Source organism: Felis catus, chromosome B4 (assembly GCF_018350175.1).
Source record: "Felis catus isolate Fca126 chromosome B4, F.catus_Fca126_mat1.0, whole genome shotgun sequence".
Lineage (NCBI taxonomy): Eukaryota > Metazoa > Chordata > Mammalia > Carnivora > Felidae > Felis > Felis catus.
Window position 1 is genome coordinate 75,846,959 of NC_058374.1, and position 21,088 is coordinate 75,868,046.

The following is a 21,088-nucleotide window of genomic DNA, read 5'->3' on the forward strand; positions in this document are numbered from 1 at the left end:
CTTCACACCGGCACTCGGGGCTCTCAAACTTACTATATGCCTAAAACCTGTCCCTTTCCCACAACACTTAAGAAAGTGGCAAGAGTGGGGATGGCCTGCCTAGCTCACCCAGATCTCACCCCCTAAAGAAAGGGGAGCACTATCTCTTTCTTTGCCTGGAGCCAGACAGTATTAGCAGGAGAGGAAGAGAGTAGTGACAGGAGTGGGTTGGGAGGGCGGAGGCTTGTCCTTTCCCTCAAGACATTTGTGGAATCTCTGGATGAGGTTTGGCATCCTGACAATGGGGAACCACATGCCTGAAGCAGTGGTGATACAGGGCCACAGTTGTAAAGAGGATCAAGTTCATTACACTATCCAGGCCTTTACCCTTCATGCTTACTCACTGCCAAAATCTAAAATTAGACGAGTGAGGGGACTCCAGTCTATGGATGAGGAGACCCTGTTCCAACTATAAGCACCTGATGCACAGGGCTCAGGAGATCTGAGAGTGGAGGCAGTCTGGGTCACTCCGAGTTCAGGGTCCTCTAGCCACTCAAGTCTCTAGTGTCTACCAGCAGGTGATAAATAAAGCAAAGTACAGGATTAAACCCTTTACAACTAAGGAGCAAAGTCACAAAGGCGCACTCTGGTGCCCAATTCATTTATGCTCCTCTCTGGAATATGATGGGAAGTAGTAAGCAGTGTAGAGATAAGCCTAAATTCCTCAATAATCTCACTCTCCCCCAGCCCCATCCCTGTCAAGTGTACCCTTTACCCCTTTGCTGAGAGAAGGAGCAGTCTACAGAGAGGGACCAAAGACAGAAGTACCCTCACCATTAAACTACTGTCCCATGGCTGCTGCACATCAAGGATGAAGGTCTGCTCCAAAGCTGCATAAAACAAGTTTAATTTCCAACCAGGGTCACAGTCATCGCGTATCCCACATTTTGAGCAAGGAGAGAGAAGGTGAGTTATTAAACATATACAGTCTACATTCCAGAGGAGGAAAAAAGAAGAGAAAAACCAGTTCAGAACTGCAGTTACCACCATAACACCACAAAACAAACTTTGGGGGGGAGGGGAATTCTCCAGGGGGGAAGAGGCTGTAACAAAGGAAAGCATAAAATTAAATCTCCCAGAGAAGAGTGTGGAAGGGAGCAAGCAAAAATGGAATGAAAAACCCAATCCAAAAAGAGCTTTTAGGTGAATGGGAATGTTGAAGAGACCACCCCTGCCAAGGGCCTGGCAGCCAGGGACACTACCAAGATCACTTACTGCCCCCTGCTGGATACATCCTTGAGCAGCACCAAGGCAACCTCCAAGGCTGCTTTCTAACGCTCAGGCCCGCTGGTCTCTGGAGCTCCCCCAAAGCAAGGTAGGGGTGGGCCTAAAATGAGAAAAACCTATTTGGGACTGACATCTAACTAGGGAGAGTCAGACTAGGAGGCAGGAGAAGAGGCAAAATTCTCACCTACCGCAAAGATCAAGAGTGGGGAATCCTAAGTAGGAATGAAACAAGGAAAGGGGAGACGACAGCAGGCAACAGCAGTGAATGAGTTGAGAAGGTCAAGGAAAGAGTTCAGGAAGGGAGAGGAAACAGGAGCAGGAGCAAAAACATGAGGAAACTGAGGCAGAAGCAAAGAAAAGGGGTGGAGAGAAGCATCCATGGGGTTCATGGGAGTGAATATACATTAAAATGAAATAGAAGCTCCAGCACCCCTCTCCCCTCACCCCGCCACCAAACACACACACACACACACACACACACACACACACACACACACACAGGCCTAGAGATCAAGAGACCTGCACACACCACACCCACTGCATCTTGGGTAAATAGTACATCACTAAGGAACTGGCACTGAGGGAGACACCCCTGGAACCTCTCTTTCACAGTTCAACCTGGGTCAGGGTGGGGATACTGATCTGCCTGTTGTAGACAAAGGTGGCAGGAAGCCTGGCCCCATGGGGTGGGGCTTGGGACACTCCTTGTGGGAAGGGGTCCCTCAGCCATGCTTGTCAGAGGGCCTGGGCCCTGACCTTAGCAGAAAGATTATGGGTGGCTGTTCAGGAGCTCAGGGCGCAGCCAGCACACACAGGAGCCCACAGAAAAGCCACGGCTTCACAGAAACCGCAAAGTCAGGACCCAGGCCAGGACGTCAGGGACAAGCGCCCCCTGTACACAGAGAGACGCAGTAGCAGCAGCAGCTTCTGAACAACTACATAATTATGGTGGGAGGACTCTGAAGACCACTGCATCCCACCAGCACCAACAACTACTTCAGAGTTCTGTTTCCTCCACTCCAACCCTCAAATTGATTTATGGGAAGTGGGTGAAACGGGCAGGGAAAAACTGTTGGGATGGGAGTCAGGAGGGACAGCAGGATAGCCTGAGGGTCTAGAAACAGAATAGAAAATTTTCAGCCTTCAGCACATCCTGGACTAAAAAAAGAGTGAAGTGGAGAGAAGGGGAATTGAAACTGAGGTCTGCTATGTCACCCCCACTCCCTTGCTTCCCATTAAACCACCCAGCCAGCCCTGGTCAGGCCAGCAGGACTACTAAAGTGAGGAAACTTCTGACAAAGGATAGATGAACCACCCAATCCCCAAGATCAGAAGATAAGGAGGGGGGGGGGGCACATGGGAAGGCAAGAACAGGACTGATCCATGCCTCACCTCGTAACAACACAAAAGTATGAAGATGAAAAACCTGAGGCCCACCCCCCCAGTGCCCTTGGTCCCAAACACACCCCCATGGTCTTGCTCTCCCTATCTTCCCCACAAGCTCCTGAGGAACAGATCTAAGGATGAGGAGGAGGACCAGTTGAACACTGGGCTGGTAAGAGTGAGTGGGCTCCTCTCTTCTCCCCACTAACAAGGCAGGGCAGAATGGTATCTCCTTGGGAACAGTCATCTAGAGATAAACACCACCCCCCTGCCCTAAGCAGGAGAGAGAGGTACACAGGAAGATGGTGGTGGAAAATCCACCATCCATCCTATCATCCAGAAAAACCCACCTGCAGAGGAGAGAGGAACCAGTGCAAGTGGGACAGCCTTCCCTCTACCTTCTTCCCTTTATCTCATCAACATGGGAGAGGCAGATGATAGGCTAGAGCGGGCAGTGTCCTGGCTCCCAGCCTCGAGCTGCACTCCACCCCTCCACCCTTCCCCCGGCCCCTGCATATATATCTCTCTATACATGTATATACACGCGCACACATGCACGCACACACAGAGAGGCCCGTGCAATTTCCATGTAGAACGGGGAGAGGGTGGCAAAGGAAAGGAAGACGGGGAATAGGAGAAGGACCTGTGGGGAAAGGGAAGGGACTCAGATGCCAAGAGCACAGCAACCAGAGCCAAACGAAGCGAACGAAGAGAATACCCCACCCCACCTCCCAAACCCAAGGATGAGGGGGGCCACCCCATGAAACCATAACAACCTTGTTTTTGTTTTAAATCCGATAAATTGGAATGATTCATCATCAGGACAACAACTGGGGACTGGTCATGGACAGGGAAGAGGAGGGGAGGCAGGGGAGGCAAGGCTCTTGTTGGGCATGCGGACGTGATACCCAGGGCCCTGGCCACACTGGCAACGGGAAGGAAGGGGCAGGACTGGGGTAGGGAGACAGTAGGTGTGTCAGGGGTGGGTGGGGTGGTCGAATAGGGCTGCCTGGCTCTCACTTCTTGTTTTTGAGCTGATTGGCCAGCCAGTCCAGGCCTTCGTACAGCCCGTCCCCGCTGGTGGCACAGGTGGCCTGAATGTACCAGTTGCGGTGACGCAGGGAATGCAGGCCCAACTTGTCTGTGATCTCGGCAGCGTTCATAGCATTAGGCAAATCCTGGAGCGCGAGGAAGACACACAAAAAGGAGCCTCAGGATCTTTCAAAGGCTTCTAGAGCACCCATCTACCAAAGAGATGTGTACCAGCACCCTCTCCTCCTCCTCCATTGTAGGAGCCAGAACAAGGTCCTAAGGAGCAGCTTTGGATTTAGTCATCCTAGAGCCACAGATTCAAGGCACTAAAGGTCATTCCACTGGGGAGCTGCAAACCAAATATGGGGTTGGTAGGGAAGTGGAGAGGTGATTCAGACTGGGCAAAGAATCATGTCTGCCTGACTGCAGGAGTGAGGGCAGTTCCACTAAAGTAGACATCAGGGAAGACGAAGGAGGGATTTGAGGTGATGTATCTACCACACCAAATCTCTGAGGACAGAAATGTTGCTAATTAAAGCTGGGTGGGGGACAAGAAGAGGAACATAAAGAAGCCAGCTAATCGTATTTCCCACACTTCCAAAATTGAGAACACAGGGCTTCCCCTACAATAAGCCCCAAGGCTCATGATTTCTACAGCCAGGTTGTCATCTCTCAAATCCAGGGGTGGGGAGAAGTCTCACCTGTTTATTTGCAAAGACAAGGAGCACTGCATCCCGGAGTTCATCCTCTGCCAGCATCCTCATCAGTTCCTCCCGGGCCTCATTTACTCGCTCCCGATCATTGCTGTCGACCACAAATATCAACCCTAGGGAGGCAGAGCATGGGCTGCACAAGACAGCAGATGAACTCCCCCTCCCCGCACACACACCACCAAAAGACAACACCCTCCACATGCCCTCCAAATATTTGCTCCCTTTCCTCCTTTGTTCCCACCCCTAGGAGTTGCAGCCGGGCAAGAACTGGCTGCCCATAACCAAAAATGAAGGTCATTCCTTCTGCTCATACCCAACCAACCCGTGCCAACCTGGGCAATTCATATTCCATACCTTGGGTGTTCTGGAAGTAGTGTCTCCAGAGAGGCCGAATCTTGTCCTGGCCACCCACATCCCAAACCGTGAAGCTGATATTCTTGTACTCCACTGTTTCCACGTTGAACCCTTTGGAAAAAACAATGGCCACTTGGCCTCAAACACCAGGCCTGCGAACAATACCCAGGTGGGTTCATTTCTGTTTCCCCCAGCCTGGCTATGATCCTAGCAAAGGAAACTAAGGCTTTCTCAGGCCTGGTATTCCCTGACCTAAAGGCCAAAAAGAGAAAAAGAGGAAGAGAATGAGAAGGGCCAGTCAGGAGGTTCACAATCGCCTGGGTAACATGAGCTAACCTTCTCCACTCATTCTCTCAGTCTTTGCCTCTCCCTCCTGCAAAGAAATGACTCAGCCCCATTCCTGTACCTCAGCCACCAGAGTCTGCCACAGCTAAGAAGTAGGGCCTGGGAAACACGGTGAAGAAAAAGTGAGCTATAGTCCTGGAGCCCCAAATGCAGAACCAATGGACAATGATGATCTGGAGCCCCATCAATAAGGCAAATTCTCTCCCTCCCACAGGCAGGTCTTAACCAGGATCAGGGCCACTGAGGATCTAAACCGAACCAACTCCTGGCCCCTGGCAGGAACATCAAAGCCTTTCACCCGCTTTCCAAACAACACAAAGAATAAACCAGCTCAGTGCCTCAGGGCGACTGTTCAGTGCCAGGCTTCGGAAGTTCCCGCATCAGAGAGGACCAGGGTAGGTGGGCAAACGGCAGCCCCAGCACCTGCTAGTAAGCTAAATAACCATCCTTCCCTGAATCCCCCCAAGTTGCATGGACTTGCCTGGTGGCCAGGTGGGGGATCTAGGAACAGGCCCCCTGCCTGGCTCAGCTGTTGGCATGAGAGCCTACATCTAAGCTGTACCCTTACCGATGGTGGGGATGGTAGTGACGATCTCCCCCAGTTTCAGCTTATACAGGATGGTGGTCTTTCCTGCGGCATCCAGGCCCACCATCAGGATACGCATCTCCTTCTTCCCGATCAGGCTCTTGAGAAGGTTTCCAAAGATATTACCCATGATCACAGCAACCACTTTCTGAGGACAGGCGGGCTCAAGTGGGGGCAGTGGCAGTCTGGTTTTGGCCTGGCCCCTGGTATGGAGAACTTGATCCTAGGCAAAGAAACATAAACTCATTACCACCATCTGCTAGTCAGGATCTCGTGCAAATGGGATTTGCCAAAGTCATAGCTGGAGTTCATGCCAAACTGAGAGCCTGAGAGGACTAGGAAGATCAAGTCCTACTCAGACACATCCTGAGTCTTTGGGAGCAGAGAGACAAAGCACTGAACACTCAGGACCCCTGCTCTGCTAGTAATATACCCATGTGACTTTGGACGAGTTATTTCACCCATCCATATCTGCCCCTATAAATGGAGGGGGTTGAACTAGATGACTTCTAGAGTCCCTTGAGTTCTGACACTCTATACCATATAAGGTCTTATGAGACCATGAATGCCCCTCCCTCCCTCAGCCTTACCCTGAGACTCCCGGAAAGGCTGGGAGAGGAGGGAGTGGAATGAGGAGTGGCTCTTTGTGACTCCTGACAAGGTTTGGGCTTGCCAGGTTCCCAAGGTCTAGGCTCTCTGCTCAAATCAAGGGACTCTACTTCTTCCCTTTCTCTACTTCTATAATTCTACCTTCCTTCCACACACCAAAATCAATGAGGAAGAAATAAGAAAGTAACACTCCCTAAAAGAGGCTGATCCTTTCCACTTTGTGAAGTGCCAGCTGCTCAAGTTGTTCCCGTTCATACAACCGTACACCAAGCTGGGAGATGGGGTGGGGAGAGGCTCCCCCTCATTCCTCAGCCATTCCTAGGCTCCCCCTCATTCCTAGGCTCACTGTGGCCCATCCAAGGACAGCTTTTCTACATTCTCACCTGCAATGAGGCAGTCACCTCATTCCCTGCCTCTTCCCCCCACCCCTTTCAGTCTATTCTCCACATAGCCAGACTGCTTTTAAAACCAAAATCAGGTCATGCTGCTTCTCGGTTCAACCCTCTCTTGGCTTCGTATCTCCTTTTCAGTAAAACCCAAAGCCATACCGTGGCTTACAAGGTCCTGCATGATCTGCATTCCCCTGCTTCTGTTGTTACATCCTCTACTGCTCTCCCTTTGGATCACTCCACTTCAACTCCCCAACACCTTCTTGTCTCAAAGCTTTTGTACTTGCTCTTCACTCTGCCCTGAGTTAACCTTCCCAGAGTACTCCCTCACTTCCTTCAGGCATCCATTTGAGTATCACCTTATCAAAGAGGCCTTCTACAACCACCAAAACATACACACATCACTCTCTACCCCATTTATCCCACTTCACTGTTCTTCATAGCATTTCTCAGCATCAGACACATCACACATTTGTTTCTTGCTGTTGTGTTTTTCTCCTCCTACAATGTCGGCTCTTTATTTTGTTCACTGCTGTGTTCCCGGTACCTTGACTAGTGCCTGGCACATAGCAGTGGAACAAATGAACTAAAATAGTAAGGTCTATAACTGGCCTTACTAGCAGCTCACTCAGATTGGAAGCTTATGCCCGGTACGTACTAGGAACTTAACAAATACCTGCTAAAAAAGTGAAGACGACAGCAGTTAAGAACCACTATGAAGGTACAAAATGCCCATCCTCCCACCCTACTACCTATTGCCCCCAAAGACAAAATCAGAGTCACTCATTTTCTCTTCTTCCCTCCCTTCTCTATGGAACAGGACAGCCACAGAAATGCATCTTTGAAACAACAATGAAACAGGGGTTCAGAATCGCCCATGCCAGCCAGTTCTCTGTGCCTGCAGGAGACATGCGTCAGCAGGCAGCTTATTCAGCAATCACCATATGCCAGCTGCTGGCATTCTCTATAGAGTCTGGGAACCAGAGGCGCACACACACACACCCCAAACCCAGCAGGCGAAGGAACAGGTCAAGACAGAGTGCACCCAAACCCAAGAATGTAAAAGGTGGATGGGTAGGAATCCTATTTACAAGCTAAAGCATGGGGGGTTTAGTGGGAGTTTAGCTGTTTTCTCAAAAACTATTTCAGTTCTGTTTGTTTCCTACTCTCCTCAGTTTGCAGCAAATTCCAGACTAGCACAAAGGAGCCAGATCAACAGCCCCTGGAGACCAAAGTACTAGTTTGTCCAAAAAAACAGAAACAATGAGTGCTTACGGAGTGTTTCATCTTCAAAGGCCTTCTCAGACATCCACTAATGAGCCAGGCGTGGTGCTCCTGGTAGGTTCCTCAGATGAGCCCTGCCCCTGACCCAAAGGGCTCACACCCCAGAGAGAGGACCTGGCTCAACCTTAGGGCTCAACTTCAGCCAAGTCGCCCACTAGCCATCGTCCCTGCCCATCCTGCCTCAACCCACCCAGGCAGACAGATCCCAGAGGATCCCTGAGGCAGGAGGGGACATCTGCCCAACTAATAAGATTAGATTCCATCAACCCCAGCAATCTGTAGTAGTCAGATTTCCGGTCCTGCCACCATCACCTACAGAAATTTAAATCTTCCCCAAGTCTTCCTACTTTTATATCTTGTCTCCTGCTCAGGTGTCCTTTTCTACAGCTCCAGATGATACTTTCCTTTAAGACTTTGGTAACAGGCTTCGGCCCAGATTCTGTATTAAACTTATGCCACACATTTATCTTGCTGTCCTTCGAGAATGAAATTATTGCTGAGTAAATGATTATCAACTGTGAGTACAGCAGTGACTGAAAAATACCCCTTGCCCCCAAACATATAAACCTTGTACTTTGGTTTGCTTCTTTGCTAAGCTAGCATGCTAATGTCTTGGTTCAAAAGCTAATCCCAGTGTTACACTTATTTCTATTTCCTGGTATGTCCCTGAATCATCTGAACCACTCAAGTGGCACTTACTAACTTGTGGAGTTTTTTCCTCTTTATAAGTCTGTATATTTACCATCTCTCCAGCTTCACTGTATTCTCCATGGGCAAGGACTATGCCTTTTATTTTGGATCCGTCCCACTCCCAGTGCCAATTCCACTATATGAGTTCAATCAAGCACATGGGCCAATTTAAGCCTCATCTGAGGTTGTTCTTAATATCATTTCTTCTGCCCTAGCAGCACTTGGCATCTTTGTGTAATGCACCAATGGTTTCTTAGATATCCTGTCAATTCTTGGCCATTCTCCACACATACCTGACCCAAAGACTGGTTTGGAAACACCCCAAAAGGACTAGAAGACTAAAATTGGAATTTTCTCTTGCCGCTTAATACACAGTGTGGCAGATGGATAACTGATGAAATGCCCAAGGAGTTACCACATGTCCTCTGGGGGGAAGCCCAGGGCCTTGACATTAGTGGAAATTATGGCTCCTCTTTAATATAATCAAGAGCTTGACTCAGATGAGCATTCCAAAGTGGGTATTGGTTTTCTTGATCTGTCCCTATTACCAGACAGCTTGATGCCCCTACCATGAGGATGGTGGCAACTTTCAGCTTTGTGCCATGAACACAAATCTTGGTCTCTACAGCTGATTCTCACTTTCACCATAATGCATTCCTAGAAAAAGCTCTGGGAGGCAGAATGGCAAAAAAGAAAAAAACAAAAAGCAAAAAACAAACCATATACCCTGGATTGTTTCCCTATGTACTCTGCAGCCTATAGTTACTCTCTTTTACCACAGATGGCACTCCTGTGTTCACAGGGCAAAATGCCAGGGTTCCATGGGCTGTTAGAAACCAGGAATCAGCAGTTAAAACTAAAGGTGAGTGGCTTAGGATAAAAAATGGAATACAGTAATATCTCTAGTATTAAAAAGTATATCTCAACATTCTATTTTACAATCACAAACTTTGTTATCAGTGGTACAAACGACAAGAAGAGCTCTAAAAAAAATGTGTTCCAGGACAATCTGTCTGGGACACTGCAGGAGTTCAATCAAGCACACTGCCTGATTTAAGCCTCATTTGAGGATGTCCTCACTGAGGGCTACTTACCGCCCCCAAGCCCATCCTTCCACCCCCCCAGGAGAGGCAGGCTGTTGCTGAAACTGCTCAGCCATCTTGGCTTGTGTGTGTTGCAGGAACATTCTTGCCTCACTCTCCAAGTGTTACTGAGAGTCACAGCTCGGTCTGCCGCACACACTCCCCTCACCTGACTCCTGTGGCTGACTCAGGCTTGCGTCGTAAGACACCTCCGAGGGGACTTCTGATCTGGCACCACCTCCTCCTCTTCAGGCTACATGATGGGTCCGAGGAAAGGAAAACCAAAGTCTGCTGCCAAGCAGGGTGCACTAAAAGCAGCTTTGCTCCCAGACGGTTTTCACAATGAGATATCACTAATAGAGATGCTATTTTTAGCAAAGCCAATGGAGCAGACCAATAAAATTTAAGGAAACAAAAGCAGGGTCCGCCTGTATTTAGCTTCCTTAGCACAGCTGGCTTGTGACCTCTATAATCTTTCCAAGTTTTTGTCTCAAGAGCACTATAATCACAAGCACACAAGAACTCCTAGATTAGTATCTCAATGACTTCTACTGGACTCAGAGATTTCCCAAAGCCAAGAAATAGCTTCAGAGGTCAGCTTCCATCCATTCATTAAGCATTTATTGAGTATATGGAACTAGGGATACAGAGAGGAAGACAGCTTCTGCCTTCATGAAACTGTCATGGGAGAGGAAGACTAGCAAACCCAGGATTACAAAACAGCATGAGGGTAAGAATGAGATAAGCACATAGTATTATGGGGACAGAAAGCTGGAGCAGCTAATCAAAACAGGGGTAAAGGGCGATTCTCTCATTCTCAGGTCACACCTGAGCTGACTCCTAAAGGAAAAATAGGAAGTAATTAAACAATAAAGAGGGAGAGGGAACAGCATGTCAAAGACATAAAGACTTGAGTTAGAGACAGCACTTTTTACTAGACAAAGCCAGGTGCATCTGAGAGGCAGATTATTTGGATATCACATAGTGGGTAGAAGAAAGTGATGACTCTGGAGGTAAGCAGGGGCTAGATCATGAAGGGCCTTAAAAGCCATATTGAATAACATGATCAAGTATATGCTTTAAAAAGACCATTCTGGGTGTGCCCGGCTCAGTCAGCAGAGGATGCAACTCTTGATCTCAGGGTCAGGAGTTCGAGCCCCATGTTAGATGTAAAGCTTACTTTCCAAAAAAAAAAAAAAAAAAAAAAAAGACCATTCTGGCAATAGTTTAGGGTATAAATTAAAAAGAGAAAAGACTTGGGGCGTCTGGGTGGCTCAGTCAGTTAAGCATCCGACTTCGACTCAGCTCATGATCTCACAGTTTGTGAGTTCGAGCTCCGCGTCAGGCTCTGTGCTGACAGCTCAGAGCCTGGAGCCTGCTTTGGATTCTGTGTCTCCTCCTCTCTCTGCCCCTCCCACGCTCATGCTCTGTCTTTCAATAATAAATTTAAAAAACGTTAAAAAATAAAGAGAAAAGACTTGAGACAGAAAGACCATGTGGGAGGTACGGTAATACCGCTGACAAATCAAAAGTTCTGAACCAGAGGTGGCAATAAAAAGGAAAGGACAGGGGCGCCTGGGTGGCGCAGTCGACAAAGCGTCTGACTTCAGCCAGGTCACGATCTCGCGGTCCGGGAGTTCGAGCCCCGCGTCAGGCTCTGGGCTGATGACTCAGAGCCTGGAGCCTGTTTCCGATTCTGTGTCTCCCTCTCTCTCTGCCCCTCCCCCGTTCATGCTCTGTCTCTCTCTGTCCCAAAAATAAATAAACGTTGAAAAAAAAAAAAAAAAGGAAAGGACAGATTTGAAAGATCAAAATCGTAGAATCCACAGGATTTAATGATTGATTATTAAATGACTGGGTGATCTGGTGGGACTTCTTCAGACAAGAAATACAAGAGAAACAGATCTGAGATTGAAGGTGTTTTTAGAATGAAGTTTGATTTTGAGGTGCTAAGTTGATTTTCAGGAGAAAAGTTAGGCTGAGTATTTGAGAATCATCTGCAGAGACGGTAACTGAAGCCATAAGAGAAACTAAGATCCAGGATGACAGGAGTTATTGGCTATCTACCCAAACAGTTATTCTTCCTCTTCTTTCTTCTAACAGAAGATCTAATTTGTTCAGATGTTGGAGTTGGGGGTATAAAGATACCTTTCCCCAACTCTAGGGTAGGAAAAGTGATCAGCCTAAGGGATATAGGCATTTCATTTCTCCTGCCAGTGACTGACTCACGAACGGTTATATGCTAATTCTAGCCAATAAGACATGGGGAATGTCTGCTGGGAGCATCCAGGAAAGTTTTCCTCAATCTTAAAAAAAAAAGACATATGCTTGGGGCACCTATGTGGCTCAGTCAGTTAAGCGTCCAATTCTCGATTTCAGCTCAAATCATGATCTCACAGTTTGTGAGTTCAAGCCCCGCATCAGGTTCTGCGCTGGTGGTTGGAGCCTGCCTGGGATTCTCTATCTCCCTTCCTGGCTTGTGTTTGTCTCTGTCTCCCTCCCTCTCTCTCTCTCTCTCTCTTCCCCCCTTCCTCCCTCCCTCAAAATAAATAAATAGACTTTATTTAAAAAAAAAAAAACAAAAAATATATGGCAACATTCTCTTCTCCAGCCTTTAGGCTCCAGGCTCTGAGCTGTCAGCACACAGCCCGACGCAGGGCTCGAACTCACGAACTGTGAGATCATGACCTCAGCCGAAGTTGGATGCTTAACTGACTGAGCCACCCAGGCGCCCCAATCTAGCCTATAGATGTTGACATAGAAGGATGAGATGCTGAGAACACGAAGGCACAGACATAAGAACTCTAGGCTGTCAGAGCAGAAAAATGAAGAAAATCTGCATTCTTAATGACCCTGCCAAGCTGGTAGATTAAAAAGAAAAGTGTTGTAACCCTACATTTCTTTGCGTGTGTATAGAGAGCAATTCACACAACACAATTTACCATTTTGACCATTTTTAAGTGCACAGTTCAATGGCATTAAATACATTCACACTGTTGTGCACCAGCATCTATCTTCAGAACATTTTCATATTCCCAAATTTAACCTCTGTAACTTAAATAATAACCTCCACTTCCCATACCTCCAGCTCCTGGCAACCACCAATCTACGTCTGTCTATGGATTTGACTATTCTAGATGCTTCATACACATAGAATCATACACTTTTATTCCTTTGTGTCTGGTTTATTTCACCTAGACTTCAAGATACACGCTTTAATAAATTCACTTACTGTTTAAGCCACACGTGTGTGTTCTGTCTTTTGCAACTGATGCTACTCTAACTGTATATCTAGGGAGACTGTGTACAGTGGGACAGGGAAAAAAGGCCACAGGCAAAAACCTGGGGCATGTCAACATTTAAAGCACTGGGCAAAAACAGAAGCCAGGAAAGAGAGTAAGAAGGTACCAGAGGGGCCCAAAGGAAGTCAAGACAGTAAAAAACATCTTAAAAAAAGGAAGGAGGGTTAAAGGCTTTAGAAATGTCAAATTAAGATAAGGCCTGAAAGATACCTATTGAACTTAGCTATTAGGCAATTGATGATATTGTTACAAATCAAAACATACCTAACTAAAATTAGGTTCCACTTAACAGTTGTTTAGGCTCAGGCCGGAATCATGATGCCAGTTTCCCTTCTAGTCTGAGAAGACGACTCCAATATAGGAGAACCTGAAAGAAGGCCACATTATCAAGGAAAGATCCTAAATTGCCCCTGTCTGATTAGAAAGACCCAAACACCTGGGAAGGGCCTGGCTTTTCCCATGCACAAACCTCAGCAAGTCAGAACAGAGAATCAGGTCTGTTTCAGAATACATGACTTAGCCACATAAAACAGTGACCAGATAAAAACCAGACTCATTTGTTTCTTTGGAACATTCTGTGGCACTGCCCTCTAACCAAAGCTATCAGCTTGCCCTATTCTTCGAATCTGACCAGCTTACAACTGTTCCATCGCCTGATACTCCATGGCTGCTCCAATGCCTACATCTATACAATGCCTTAGCTATTCAGAACACTATGCTTTCTTAATTATAGCATCACTGAAATTCCGTGAGTAGTCAGCCTAAAGCCCTAATAAACCTTTGCCCCAATTTGGTCCCACTTCACAAGTCAAAACGGAGCTGTTGTGAACAGATGAAACAGGAAGCCATGGTTTGACAAGGCCCATCATTACAGAGCAGTCTAAGGATTCAGAAAACAGGGAACAACTAGCTTGGGGAGTAAGAGCCATCTGATCCTTTAGCACTGCAAATGCATGTGTACTCTAGGACTTAACCACAGTATGTTTTATTTACATTTGCCTATTTTGCTTTCCAGAGCTGGAAATAATGTGTCTTTAATGCATAACAGGTCTGCCATACATCCCATCAGACTGGATGGCTAGGCAGAGATTAAGATGGCTAGAATTCAAGGGCCAGTCACTTCAGCTTGTAAGCACCATGTCTCACTATTACCATTTTCTACGTATGCCATGATGAGAAAAGATTGGGGAAATATTTTACCAAACCAGGAGCCCCTTGCTAACAGGGATCATGCCTTATTCATGTTTCATGTCCCCAACACCATGATTAATCTGTGGCTAGCGACTAACAGGCTTGCTTTTGAGGAGTCTGGTTCTAACGATGGTGGTGAAACATTTCTGAGGTTGAGGAAGACTATTCTATAGGTGATCCCTGATCCTCTTCCTGTATCTGACAAACTCGAGAAGTAGTTGCTACATTTTCAGAACCCTAAGGTTCCTTGGGTGGGATTCACAGGCTTCTGGGTGGGGGTGGGGGGAGCCACATGAGAGGCTCTAACTATGCTCCATGACTCTACACCACCACCAGAGCAGCTCCATTTAAAAAAAAAATTCTTAATGTTTCTTATTTTTGAGAGAGAGAGAGAGAGAAAGAGAGAGAGCAAGCAGGGGAGGGGCAGAGAGAGAGGGAGACACAGAATCCGAAGCAGGCTCCAGGCTCTGAGCTGTCAGCACAGAGCCTGATGTGGGGCTCAAATTCAAGGACCACGAGATCATGACCTGAGCCGAAGTCGGCAGCCCAACTGACTGAGCCACCCAGGCGCCCCTAGAGCAGCTCCATTTTTATCCACTAAATGTATTAGACTTCAAGTAAGATTTTATACAAGGTAACGTTCTATTGCTTTTAACAAAAAAAGAGGAAAGGGTCAAAAACCATCGCAATGAAGGGGCACCTGAGTGGCTCAGTTGGATAAGGGTCCAGCTTCAGCTCAGGTCATGATCTCACAGTTAATGAGTTCGGGCCCAATGTCAGGCTCTGTTCTGACAGTTTGGAGCCTGGAGCCTGGAGCCTGGAGCCTGGTTCAGATTCTGTCTCCCCCTCTCTCTGCCCCTCCCCTGTTTGTGCTCTGTCTCTCTCTCTCTCAAAAAAAAATAAACATGAAAAAAAAATTGAAAAAAAAAAAAAAAAACCATCGCAACGGAGAGCAAACGTTCTCCTGCAGCCTAAATTATGTTTCATTTCACATTTAAATTATTTAAGTTTAAACATCCATGCTTGGGGCACCTGGTGGCTCAGTTGGTTAGGCATCTAACTTTGGCTCAGGTCATGATCTCATAATTCATGAGCTCAAGCCCCGCATCGGACTCTGTGCTGACAGCTTGGAGTCTGGAGCCTGCTTTGGACTCTGTGTCTCCCTCTTTCTCTGCCCCTCCCCCACTCATACTCTGTCTCTCTTGCTCTCTAAAAAATAAACATTAAAAAATTTTTTAAACATCCATGCTTGACACTCACAAAGGAAGCGTCATACAAGGCTCTCATCAGTAACGGAAGAGCTAAAAGGTATGATGAGATATGCTACACCCCATCATCTCACCTTTCTTCAGGAATATGGTGATAATGGTAGAGCCCTGAAATCCTGAGCCATGTCCCTTCTGGTCCTTTGAGAAGTCCAATGCAAAGCTCTTACATGTTCACGGAATCCCTACCTCAGTCAGTTCCTACCCAGGCTATAATACAAACCTTCAAACATTTGTGGAACTCCTTCTAAATGTTCCCCATGTTTTTTCACTATCAAAAAGCTTTACTAGCACTCTACCTATAACTGCAACAGATGTTGAAAATGTATAGCAAATAGAATTACATAGATATCACAACTCTGGACCTCCATACAGTACATTCTGAAACGTACTCAGAAGTAGACATTTAAATTTTTTTTTCAACGTTTATTTATTTTTGGGACAGAGAGAGACAGAGCATGAACGGGGGAGGGGCAGAGAGAGAGGGAGACACAGAATCGGAAACAGGCTCCAGGCTCTGAGCCATCAGCCCAGAGCCCGACGCGGGGCTCGAACTCCCGGACCGCGAGATCGTGACCTGGCTGAAGTCGGACGCTTAACCGACTGCGCCACCCAGGTGCCCCAGAAGTAGACATTTAAAGGAGACCCTGAAATGAATGGCCCAGGGGCGCCCGGGTGGCTCAGCAGGTTGAGTGTCTGACTTCCACTCAGGTCATGATCTCCTGGTTCGCAGGTTCAAGCCCCATGTTGGGCTCTGTGCTGACAGCTTGGAGCCTAGAGTCTGCTTCGAATTCTGTGTCTCCCTCTCTCTCTCTGTCCCTCTCTCACTCACACTGTCTCTCAAAAATAAACATTAAAAAAAATTTTTAAAGAAAAAAGTGGCCCAGGAAATGGAGGATGCTGAAATACTGAGCCCTAAAATAAAGGGACCCTGAAATCTAAATCACTGACCTAGGTCAACGAGAGTGCTCTTTTATCAGAGTCGACCATTACTTCAATCATGCTTTTTTTTTTTTTAATGTTTATTTATTTTGAGAGAGAAGAGAACACTCAAGCGGGGGAGGACAGAGAGGGAGAGAGAGAATCCCAAGCAGGCTCCATAATAACAGTGCAAAGCCTGATGTGGGGCTCGATCTCACGAACTTTGTGATCATGACCTGAGTCGGACTCTTAACTGAGCCACCCAGGCACCCCATGCTGACTTTTCTAACATGAACACTATTCTTGAGCCTCCACATCCTCACCCTGCATCCAAGTTGATGGTTCAGGGCCCCTGCCTTGCTCCAGCTTCACCTCCCACTCGGGCAGCAGGAGCTGCCTGTGTAAGGCTGATGCTGAAAAAAGATTTTATTGCTCATAAGCCTACAACCAGCAAAGAAAGTCATGGTAACAATCATCCCTCTACACAGGCGGCAAGTTGTTCTTGTGTCAACCTTCTCTAAGGCAGCCCTGAGTGCTCATATTATTATTACTATTATGATGATGATTATTCGTAGCAACTAATATTTATTTGAAACTTACCATGCTTTGTATGAAACTGCTTTACACTCAGTTATCTCATTTAATTCTCATGCCTATATTATGAAGGTACTATCATTGTCATGCTCTTCACTGATGAGGAAAATGAGGAATAAGAAAGGACAAGTAATTTCACCGAAATTATATACAACTAGTAATTAGCAGAGGCAGGATTTGAACCCAATTTTGTCTAATTCCAAGGACCACACTCTCAATTACCACACCATTTTGCCTCTAAATTGACCTGCAACAAAAATGGTGAGGAGGAGAAAAAAATGGTGAGGAGAACCAAACACAGTGAGATGCTTTGAGTCTCCGGCTGCTTGGCAGCCATTTCTAAAGGTGTACAGAGAAGCAGATTCCACAATTTCCCTATTATTTACTCGGCTTTAACAAAACTGGTTTTAAAGAAGTTCCTCCTTTTAAGTAACAAATCCCACCCACTATCCTCTGAGTCCATTTCCTCTTGACTCAGTGGAAAAGAGAGTAGCAGAGATGAACACGCACAATATGACCCTCTGTGCACTTAAGACTTCACTTCCACTCTTTCCAGCCTGCTGTCCTCCCTCCTTTATACTTGCATTCAGTTTAATAATAGCAGCTACCATTCACTGGCACTTCTGTGCCAGGCACCGCACCACAGATACTGGCTCCCTCCTCCATAATCTCCAGAATTCCAATTTTGACTTAACATTTAACGGAGACCCCTTTAGCCCACATAGAGAAGCACGGGATCTGAGATTTCAGATAAATAATGACTTAGTGTTCTAGTAATATTTTTCTTTTTGGGTCTTAGTTTCCAGTATCCAGGCCTGTTTTGTGCCTCTTAGGAAGGTGGAGAGACTCAGACTTAATTACAATGGCTAAGGGCTTTTGTACCCTCACTCAGCTATCCCCAGGCACTCTCCCTGAGAGTCAAGTCATCTCTTTCTCTTTCCTTAAACTGTAATCAGAAAGCTTGTTGAGTTCTGTCCATTCACATCCCATATACATCATGAGTGTCTACTGTTTGCATGGGCATCGTGGGTGACACAACATGAGATCCAATCCCTGCAACTGAAATGTTTCTTCTCTTTGGCAAAACAAGACACACACAAAAATTTTGACGGTGCAAGGTAATAATTCTATGCTGGGAGGCAGGAGGCACGTAAATATGTGATACATGGGGGCCCTTCCCAGCTAAATCCAAGGTCATTGATTCATTCTGTGAAAAAGTGACCTCTGTGGATCAGCTTCTTTCTTAAAATGAGCTTTTAGAGCCACGTTATTCAAACTCAGGTCTAATGGGCAATAACCAACTCACTGCTCCCTTCCAGTCATACCAAGTGGAGACACTTACCCCAAGAAGCTCAAGACAAAATGGCAGCAAAGCTGGTCACCACCTGATTAAGGAACAAGGGGAGAACAGTAGGCAGAGACTAGATTCTGTCCTGTTGCACTGACCCACGCAATCAGACTCCTGCAGCAGATCTCCTACCAATAAAACTTTCATGCCATAGACCAGGGGTGACCCAATCCAACAGCAGCAGAGACAGGTTTTGAGTTACGCTTCTCCCTCAACCGGATGACCTCACTATTTCTTCTCACTCCTGACCACATACCACACTCCTCCGGGCCTGGCCAGAATGAGACCGGCAGTAATACAACCCAAAAAGAAGGGAACTCCCCCAAGAGAGGAGCTACCACTTTGCTATTCAAGTGGCTAGGTTTAACAGGGAACTCCACCTCCCCCTCCTTCCCTCAAACATTGGTGTAAGCAATGGCTCCATTTTCTGTTCCGGGAATCCTGGTACTTCCTAAAGAAAGAAAGCGGATTGGAAGACACAAACTCAGAGCCAGCGACAAGCTGCTCCCTCCTCCTGTGAGACCGCCCCCGCTTTGCCTGGGGGAGGAAGGCACCACCTCTCCTCTCCAAGCAAGATCAGATGCCCCCTCCCCCTTCTCCTGCCTCTTCTCCTCCCGCTCCCCACCTGCTGCCCTCTTCCCAACGTGTGGTTCCCAAGACCCAAAAGCGCAACCTTTAGCAGAATAGTGCCCCCGGGGTGCCCCAGTAGCTTGCCTTGTCACCTAATCCCTAAACCCCCTACGCACCCCTGCCCCATGATGGGAGTAGAGGGTGTCACCGCAGCAAGGCTCTGGTCTCCTAGTGCTAAGGTGGAGCGGGAGAGAAGATAGGAAAAAGAGGCATTCCCTAGCCCTTTTAACAGAAAAAGGATACAAAACAGTCATCACCGCCCCCGCACCACCTCTTTATGGACTGTTTTCCTCCACCTCAACCCCGACCCCTCGTAAGCCCACCTCCTGCAGGCGAGGAGAACCTAACTGCAGCCCGGGTCGCCCCCGCGTGCGAGGCAGAGGCACAAATTCGTGTGCGCCCCCCACCCCCACCCCAGCTCCGCGTCCTTCAAATGCGGGGGCAGGCGAGAGACTGGCCCGGCGCCCCCTCTCCGAGCTCTCCGGTGGGAAAGACCACACCGCTCCTTGCCCGGCAATGCCTGGGGCGGGGGGAGGGGGGTCTATCTCCTCAGCCCCCACCCCGAGCCTCTCCTCTACGGGGACCCGCCTTCCTTCCCCAGCCCCTCACCTGTTCCTGCTCCCAGCTCCGCCGCTGCGGCCGCCGCCTCCGCCCCCGCAGGTTCCGCTCGGCACTGGTTCCGCTCCCTCCGACTCCCCCAAGCCGATTTCGGCACCACTGCTCCCCTGGCCCCGCTCCCTGGCTCCCTCCTTCCTTTCCTCCACCTAGCACCGGAAGCCGCGACGGCGACGGGAGCTGTGCGGCGCACCCCCACCCCCAGACCGGGATACTTCCCACCTCCCCGATCGCGCGAGAACTGCGCGGTAGCGTGCGGCAGTTCTCGCGAGATCCATCACCATGGCAGCGGCTGCAGCAGAGGCAACCGGGTGCTGGAGCTGAACCTGGGCGGGGGCCGATGTGGGGGCTGCAGGCTGAGGGTGGCGGAGGCGGGAGCCGGGAAGTGGGGATGAGGCAGGGAGGACTGGGGTGAGAATCCCAAGCTCCAGGGCCATTCCTGGAATGTAAGGACTGGAGCGGCGTGCTGGCCACACTGGAGAGGGTTTGGGCGGAGAGGCAAAGCCAGGAGCAGGGTATGAGTGAACAGTCCTTGTTATGGCTCACCTTACTCTTCTAGACAACACCTTTTCCACACCTTTTTTTTTTTCAATTCCACACCTTTTTTTTTTTTTCAATTCCGCTGCTCCAGAGTTCCCCCAGACCACATCTTTTATTTCTTAACCCTGGTTAGCTGCAACTACCTGAGAGCCCTCGCTGCATCAGTGTTGCTACTCACTACTCCTAAGACTGAGTCTTAGGGGTCTGAGTACTCAGGGGTCTGAATCAGGAGATCCTTTCCCATGGCGAAGAGGAGAGAGAGTGATGAATTTAAGAGACCGAAGGAAACAATTGGACTCTGGACCAGTTAGGAGGTTGGAAAGTGAAAGACAACCGGTGGAAGCCTAATATTAAGAGGCGTGGTTTGAGGATGTGTGACTAGATGACTTTGAATTTTAGTATCCCAAGGAAAGTGAGAGACTTTGCACCCATATTTCTCCACTCGTGCCCACCTCCACTTCCTTTACACTCATTTCTGCACCTGATCTAGACACGCAAAGCTGCCTTGGAACACCAACAGTCTCTGCTGTGCGAGAAGAAGAGCACTAGTAATGCTAAGAACAAAAGAAGGTTCTTTAAGTGTCCTCTCCCCTCATTTATAGCAGTATAAGGGAACACATAGCTGTTCCCTAAGGCTTGAGCCAAAATTGTTGCTTTTCTGGATTTTTTCTTTCTTTCTTTCTTTCTTTCTTTCTTTCTTTCTTTCTTTTTTTTTTTTTTTTTTTGCCTTGTTTCCTGTCGCTTTCCAAGAAGAGCTAGGTTGGTAGATAGCCACACTTGTCCCCATCTATTCCTGGTGTGTACATTCCCTACTCTTCCTCTTACCCCAGTCTGTTTTCTCTCTTATTTTAACGTAGAGAATAGCATGACCCTAGAACGTGAAGCCGAGATGGCCCTAATTTAAGATGGTGAGGGATGAGCTGGATAACAAGGAGCACGTTCATAACAA

At 47.8% G+C, this 21,088-nt stretch overlaps 1 protein-coding gene across 3 annotated transcripts; it reads right to left on the minus strand.

Moving 5' to 3' along the window:
• Positions 1 to 870: 870 nt before the first annotated feature.
• ARF3 (ADP ribosylation factor 3) lies at positions 871 to 19,800 on the minus strand. Of its 3 annotated transcripts, XM_006933660.5 has the most exons (6): positions 19,594 to 19,800; positions 18,349 to 18,391; positions 5,662 to 5,902; positions 4,749 to 4,859; positions 4,383 to 4,507; positions 871 to 3,827 (listed from the first exon to the last, which is right to left on the minus strand). In XM_006933660.5, exons 3-6 carry the CDS (start codon positions 5,807 to 5,809, stop codon positions 3,666 to 3,668), a joined length of 546 nt encoding a protein of 181 aa, XP_006933722.1. In that variant the 5' UTR covers positions 5,810 to 5,902; positions 18,349 to 18,391; positions 19,594 to 19,800; the 3' UTR covers positions 871 to 3,665. The 3 variants fall into 3 exon arrangements, with proteins under 3 accessions (XP_006933722.1, XP_003988679.1, XP_006933723.1); XM_003988630.6 differs by lacking the exon at positions 18,349 to 18,391 and having other exon boundaries at positions 19,594 to 19,787; XM_006933661.4 differs by lacking the exons at positions 18,349 to 18,391; positions 19,594 to 19,800 and adding an exon at positions 9,903 to 9,992.
• Between the last annotated feature and the right edge of the window lie 1,288 nt (positions 19,801 to 21,088).

Bases quoted from the DNA above. Each gene is read 5' to 3' on its own strand.
- ARF3 (XM_006933660.5), bottom strand. From the start codon at position 5,809: ATGGGTAATATCTTTGGAAACCTTCTCAAGAGCCTGATCGGGAAGAAG. The intron at 4,860-5,661 runs GTAAGGGTACAG...TTTTTTCCAAAG, and splicing joins CACTACCATCCCCACCATCG to GGTTCAACGTGGAAACAGTG. The intron at 3,828-4,382 runs GTGAGACTTCTC...CTCGCGCTCCAG, and splicing joins TTGTCTTTGCAAATAAACAG to GATTTGCCTAATGCTATGAA.